Below are 7,496 nucleotides of genomic sequence, written 5' to 3'. Positions count from 1 at the left end.
TTAAAGGAAATTTTTGCCATAAAAAAATTTCTTACCGAAAGAAAAAATATAAATCTTTCGAATCGTCAAACAAAAGTATAGTTTTTCCACACAATCTTAAATAATAGGTTTTAATCTAAATAATTTCATTTCAAACTTTTCAAAAATCAAAAATTTTTTCGGTAACTTTTTTGATTGAAAAATAAGCTTTTTTTTTCAAATTAAATTCGTCAAAAATCCAAAAATTCACTTTTTGCTCAAAAAACATTTTTAATAGATAGAAAACATAACAAAGTAGTTTTTAACCAAGTTTTGTTAAAATTCAACCATTTTTGTAAAAGATAAAAATAAAAAATCAAAAAATCGTATTTTTGCATTTTTTCCAATATTTTTGCGGTTATGGAAAAAAATTGTTTGAGTAAAAGTTGTAGACATTTATACTGCCTACAACTTTTGCATTTGAGTTTTTTCGATAGGACGTCTAGTTTTGACAGAAATTGTAAAAAACCATGATTTTTGACACCCACCCCACTTTTTCGCCCACCCACCCCCTTTCCCCCATTTTTTTTGTGGGCAATTTATTTTTCCCCTTTCATATACCATTTATCCTAAATTTTCCCACCACCCATATGCTGCTAATAATTTTTTTATTTTCAAAAATTATTGGCACTGGTCTATTAAGAAAAAGTATTAAAAAAAATGGCATTGTTGATGTTTTTACTAAATAGTCTATTTTTATCCTTTGAGAATTTATAGATATTGAACATGTAATGGAGTAAAGAAAATACTTTATCTTTCAACATAATGGTCACAAAAATTGAATTCGGCTAAAGTTAGATAACATGTGGACTTTCAAAATCTAGTGTTTTTGGTCTTTTTGAGCAGTAACTTGGTGGTAAAAAAGTTCGGCAATGCCACTTTTAAAAGTCACTGACTGATGGCACCATCAGAAGCGATTTTTGATGTTAAAGGGACTGTCCAGCTGCCGTCACCGACTTTAACGCTTAATAAAGTTCATAATATTTTCAAAAACATATTTTTTTGATATTTCTAAAATGTCGCAAGAAATCTGCGTAAACACTATTTGCACTTATCAACAGTGACACTGATGTGAAAATGTGTGCCTTGTTTGATACCATTTAGTTGGCAATACAGATAAGACAAAGTTTTTATCAACCAAGACGGAGCATTTAAGAAAGTCAAATTTACCAAAGCCTATTTTTGTGGACATATCCTTTTTTTCCTTTTTTCATTTTGAAACGCAAAGCCTTAATATTTTCGTTCAACTGTAAATCAATTATTTCGTTACATTTTATTCGTTATTGTTACTAAAAAAATTCTTAAACTAAACTTCACTTTACTTCTTAGTTGGTTATAAGGTATTCCTTCCAAAAACACTTATGGTAACAAAGCAGCAATTGGTGCAAGTTTTTCTTGCAAAGCATTTTGCAAAGCACTATGTAATCCAGTTAAAGTTTGGATTTTGTTAGTTTTCAGCTCAGCTAATTGCTTAACTGGTGGTAATTCCAAAATTTGTTGTATTGGCAATGATGACAAGAGTCCTTGCAAATCCGGCAGTGCTGGTTCAGTCTTTGTAATTTGTATTAATTTTGCTGGAGCACCAGGAGCTGGTGCTTTTGCTGGTAGTGATTGAGGTGTTTTTTTTGCCTGTGCTGGCGGAGGTGGAGCACCTGAATTTTTGGCAGTTAATTTCGCTGGAACAATTGGAATTGCAGCTACTGGTGGTGGACCGCTAACTATTGGAAGTGTCTCAACATAAGTGACTGGAGTGTATGGATAATTGTAATATGGATAGTTGTAACTATACGAAGGAGCTATGAATCCACCATAATATCCAGGAGCATAGCTAACAACATAAGGTTTCGCAGATGTTGTGGCGATGATAGCCAAAAGAGTGATGATCTACCAAAAAAATCTCAAATTACTAAGCAAAAAGTTCAACAAAAGTCAATCGAAGCTTACAAATCTACTCATCCTGCAGTTGATTAATTTGTTGGTGGAGACTCGCGGTCGGTATATAATCCAGAAAGGAGAGATCTGCTCGAGTTGAATTCGCAGCACAAACTGTCATTACTTGGCGCAATAAAGTAATTTTTATTTGACAGCCAAAAAAGCATTTGATTGAAACTATTTTTAATTTTGTTTCGTTTATGAATTCAAAACATGAACCCTCTATTCATGACCATATTAGAAGGGACGAAACTCAGCGCTAAGTTTCGTATAGGGAAAACGTTTATTTATAATTTTTTTTTTGTTCAAATTAGTTCCAAATTACGTGACGATGATGGTGAGGTAGGTATGCAATATACGTACAAATATGATTTGTATTTATTTACATATAGGAAGCCTCTCGAAATTCGAAACAAAGGTATTCGACTTGGAGTACTGATTTTATATCTGAGTACTTAAATTTTGGTTTATTTATAACTTTTAGGCCCAATTTATTCACTCTACATTATTTTTAAAGGCTCCATTAAAAATTATAAAACTGTCAAATCGCATACAAATTTTAAAATTTCCCTTTTTTAATGGCGACTTTAAATTTAATGGAGTGTGAATAAATTGGACCTTAGTTGTTTCAAAGTGGGAAATGTATTTGACTGTTTAATGTTTTGATTGTTTTATTGTTTATTACAACAAACATGTATGCTTTATTTGATTTAAACATGCTTAATTAGCTGATGGGTGTTGATTCAAAGTCACTTGTGGCACATGCAACTTTCGGTTTCACTATACATTGTTTAAGACAAGGTAACTAAATTCTTTTGCTCTATGATTTAATAATTTTTTTTTTTTGTTTGTTTTTGTCCAGTACAGTATTTATTCATAATATTTCCTGATTTTTCATTTCACCTTCGATATTTATTTCTTATTATAGACTGCAGAAAATTCGTTTCCAATGTTTTGTTAGTTTGTGTTTCTATTTACATATGTAGTTTTTTGCTTAAGTTTAATCAGCGTAAAATTAATCGAAATACGGTTTTAAATTATTCCATCCGTTTGAGCCTTCCTATATTTAAGTTAAAATAATCTATCTTTCTAGGGTAAATCAAAAAATCAGTTTAAAATAAATTTTAAAAAATAAAGTAATACATTTGTCTTGCATACTTCTTTTCGCCTCTTCTTTTTTCGTGTGATTTTTTCAATTTTATTTATTTATCTTAAAAACGTTTACTTTTTAACTCAATGCAATCACAAGTCTCAATTTTAAGTTGAGAAATCTATAACACGACATTAGCATGATAGAGAATGTGAAAAACAAACATTTTTTGTCTGTCTGTCTGTAATAAGGAGCATAAGACTGAACGGATGGGTTAGTTCACTTCAAACTTGGTATGTAACGTTTTTCGAGTCTTTTAGATAGGATTTGATCATTAATAATTTGTAACATACTGAAATAATGTTCTTAAGTTAAAAATAAAAAAAAATCAAGTTCGCACCTCAGCTCTTTTGTTTGAAGGAGGTCAAATTAATCTTTTTGCAAAGAACAGGAATCTACTCACTAAAAAAAAAAGAACAAGAATTTTACACTAAAAAAACAAATCGATCTTGTTTCTGATCAGTTAATTGAAAGTCTAACTTACTGCGCTTGCTGTATAAACAACTATGCTTGATGTTTTGAAATCATTTAAAATTGACATCGTTCTATTTTGAAAAATATTTTCGTCTTCAAGACAAAATTATTCTGAAAAATAATAATTAAAACGGTTTTCGTTAAATTGATGTTTTTTTCTGTCAGTGTATAAGTGAGTCACCACATGCTGAAATTTTAAAAGGGAGTGGAGAGTGAAGTGCTTTCCGTAGAAACTAAACTGCGTTTCAGGAAATATGTTTTTTCGTTATAGAATGTTTTGAGATATTGGCATAGAACTTCTTTCAATATTTTATTACATGTTGCAGAGAAGAAAAATCGGCAATGATCTGCGTCATTGTGGTTGTTATTAGCTGAGAAATAAAGTACTTGATCTGACCAGAAATTAAAACCGGAATCAGAAAAACACGGTTTTGGTTCAGAACGCTTTAAAAACAAAACAGTTTCGCTGAATTAATGATTCTGACTGGCTTTTGTAAAGATACATCGATACTGCATAAGCAAAAATTTTAATATGTTAATGTCCTTCCAAATTTGAAAAATTTTCTCATAAAATGAAATTTACTTTTTTCTTTTTGTTAATCGCAATTGAAGTGAACTTGCTTTATTTTCCAATGTCAATATTTTAGAGTGCTGGAAAGCACTAGAATGCCATAACAACCCTAATGTTGCTGATTAAAATCTTGTATTAAAAATCCATCATACCAAAAAATTCCCACAGTTGAAGTACCTTATACTCCTTCGAAATAATTTCTTTTTTTTTCTTATAATTTTCAGACATTTTCACTTGACCGAATCGATTAAATTAAATAAAACTTATTATTTCTATCGACAAGTCAATTGAAATCCAATCGACGGCGACGACCGTCGATGCCCGGCGGCGGCAACATTTTTTTTTCATATAATTTTATCAAAATTGCAAAGACTTCTTCTTTTGAAGGACTCGTCAAGGTATTCAATCTCAGAGAGTCTTGCATGAGGATAAGGGTGCATTATTCAATGTTAACTATCAGGGTAGGAAAGTTACTTTAACTTGACCAAGATCTAGATTCTCTCTTGATCTTGATGATCGTCCTGAATCATGCTGGGAGGTGTGCCACAGGGGTGTACTGTGTACCAGTGTTCCTATTGTATAAGATGTAGCGAAGAAAAGTACCCCATTGTGGTGGTTACAAGACGACAGACTTGGAAATGTTCACTTTTAAGCCTACGGGGATTTATTAATGTGACGAGACGATAACTCCTCATAAAAGTCCTGAATAAGATCTCAAAAAAAGGATCGTTCTCGCAGCCACCACCAGCCGATGCCGATAGTAAAGTGAGTAATAAAACTTCACGGGTGGCACTTGCTGGAATTATTTCATTCCCTCTCGCAAACAATTGAAATTTTCTGTGAATGCGCATTTTGCATTTTCCATATATCCCATATCCATAATCAAGAATATTACATCCTTCAGATGGCACGAATCTTTTGAGTATAGTTTTTTTTTTTTTGAGCATTCGAGAGGCATTTCATTCCATTACAACGATTTCCGTGTGAAAGTATTCGCGTGAAGTTGTACATTTTTACGGATGATTGGATACTGTTTTTGTGATTGAATACGTTTTCTTACAAATTATTATTTTTTTTTTCTCGCTTTTGCTCTCCTTTTTATTTTGATGTTCTCAAGTAAGAAAATTTTGTTATTTAGCTGTCGATAGTTGGCGTTTATGTAATGTTTGTCCTTTTTCGGTGATTTGAGAATCAAAAATACCAGCGGCAACAAAATCACATGTTGAACTTTTGATAAGAGGTGCAATTTTATTTGAAAAGAGAGAGGTTATGAGAAAAAAATTGATTTTTTCTTTAAATTTTTTGTTGAGAATAAAGATTGAAAATGCATTGTCCATTGAAATGCACAATTTTAATAAAGCTTAGTGGATTGGAAATCTTTTTGTGAATTACATTGTAAGGCTATGTAAGGGATATACCTATGACGAGGTTTGTGAAAAGAAAATGCATTTTTTGTTTTTAAATTAGGTTTCTTTCAATAAAATTTGTTTTGTAAGTGAATTGGGTCTTTTGCTATTTACAAGATTTCAAGAGCAATGACATATATTCGCATTGGTACGATATTGCTTTGTAAAGTTAGTTATCAAAGTTGCCGCCAAGATATTCAAGGTGCGGGAAACGAATGTTCCCCTTCAACAAATCATTAACATAATTTGTACTTTTTGCAGAAGCAAAATGTCAAATGTTATTCAATGTTTGTAAATTGCATTGGGAGAAGATAAAAATTTAAATACTTAGTCATTCTTTGTTTGACCATTAGCTCATGCGTGTAATGAATTAGAAGATGAAACAGACCTACTTCAACTTAACGCCGAATGCAAACGGCTAAGCACATTTACATTTTTTTGATAATCATCTATGTACTTGGAATCTTTGTCAATTTTATTATTTCTATATAATCCATTTGAGTTAATAATCTTGCCAAAACTTTTTTTTAAATAATCATTTTTATCAAAAAACAAAACCGACTCCCATGGGTTTTATGGTTTTTCTAATAGTTCCTATGGCCAGAAGAGAAATGGCAGCCACCAGCTTTCCAATACAAAAAAAATTATCAAAATTGGTTCACTCAGTCCAAAGTTATGAGGTAACAAACACAAGAAAAACTATGAATCAACTATAAACAGCAGTCCTATATTAGTGTATATTAATCTTTAGTATAAGTCATTTAATTTCTTGTATAACAAAGATTTTTTCTAATCTTAAATAAATAATTTTTGTATATTTTATACAAAAAATATTACATTTTACCAAATCAAATGATGTGTCAATCTAAGGAAAATTTTTATCAAAGCATAAAACCAAAATTGAAAACACACTTCTGCTCAAAATTAACGCACACTTTTTTCTCCTTAAGTCTTACTCCTGTACCTTTTTTAAAATGGCTTTAAAATTCTTTGATGTAATTTTTGAAGTTATACTTCTTATGGGAGGGTGGGTATGAAAATTTACTTTTTGACAAGAATGCTACACCCTGGGTAGCAGGGCTGTCGTTTCACCTTTAGAGTAGGCAGTACTTTAGTATTTAAAAATGCAGTACGCCGCAGTACGGCAAACATAAAACACACAACACGTTGCAAGTTACATGTTTCATATGGCAAGTTGCATGTGGCAAGCTGCGTGTGGCAAGTTGCATGTGGCAAGTTACATGTGGCAAGTTGCATGTGGTAATTTCCATGTGGCAAGTTGCCAGGGTTGCAAAAAGCTCACATTTCAGCTCAGCTCACAGCTCAGCTCAAATTCGAGCTAGGTACCATAGCTTAGCTCATTTGAGCTGAGCTGAAAGTGAGCTGAGCTGAAAGTGAGTGCCCCAACTTCCAACGCCTATATCTCGGAATTTTGAAGAAAATGAAAAAAAAATTGTTGATGCCAAAAGGTAGCGGGGATTCTGAAAAAATAGGCATGATGTGGCGGTTTAACATGGAAGGCGATTTTTTAAAAATCTGACAATGTGCAAAGCGTAGGCCCATGACACAAGCTATCATTTGCGATCACTCCCAAAAATTCCTCTCAAGCGGTTTATCATCCAGGAGCGTTCAAAGATTCGGGGATTTTTCGAAAAAAAAATTTACCCCAACTTTCAAACCCGATTTTCTCGGAATTTTGAAAAAAATCGAAAAACCCGATTATACCACTACCGGGTAGGTGAGAATATAAGCTCCATAATGTGAGAATATAAGCACCACTCCCCTCTCTAGATCAAAGCGTTCAGCTCGCAGAAGTTTTTTCGCGCCCCCAACTTCCAACGCCTATATCACGGAATTTTAAAGAAAATGAAAATACAATTTTTTGATGCCAAAAGGTAGCGGGGACTCTAACCTACATTTGGGAACAACTCTCATCCCTGGAGGT

The 7,496-nt window shown here is 32.3% G+C and overlaps 1 protein-coding gene across 1 annotated transcript; it reads right to left on the bottom strand.

Annotated features, from left to right (window-relative positions):
- Positions 1-778: 778 nt before the first annotated feature.
- Positions 779-2,074, bottom strand: LOC129915255 (uncharacterized). Its single transcript, XM_055994742.1, has 2 exons — positions 1,963-2,074; positions 779-1,902 (listed from the first exon to the last, which is right to left on the bottom strand). Exons 1-2 carry the CDS (start codon positions 1,972-1,974, stop codon positions 1,378-1,380), a joined length of 537 nt encoding a protein of 178 aa, XP_055850717.1. The 5' UTR covers positions 1,975-2,074; the 3' UTR covers positions 779-1,377.
- Positions 2,075-7,496: the final 5,422 nt, after the last annotated feature.

Source organism: Episyrphus balteatus, chromosome 3 (assembly GCF_945859705.1).
Source record: "Episyrphus balteatus chromosome 3, idEpiBalt1.1, whole genome shotgun sequence".
NCBI classification, from domain to species: Eukaryota; Metazoa; Arthropoda; class Insecta; order Diptera; family Syrphidae; genus Episyrphus; species Episyrphus balteatus.
Note: the sequence above shows the minus strand (reverse complement) of the source record. Positions and strands in the feature narration are given on the sequence as shown.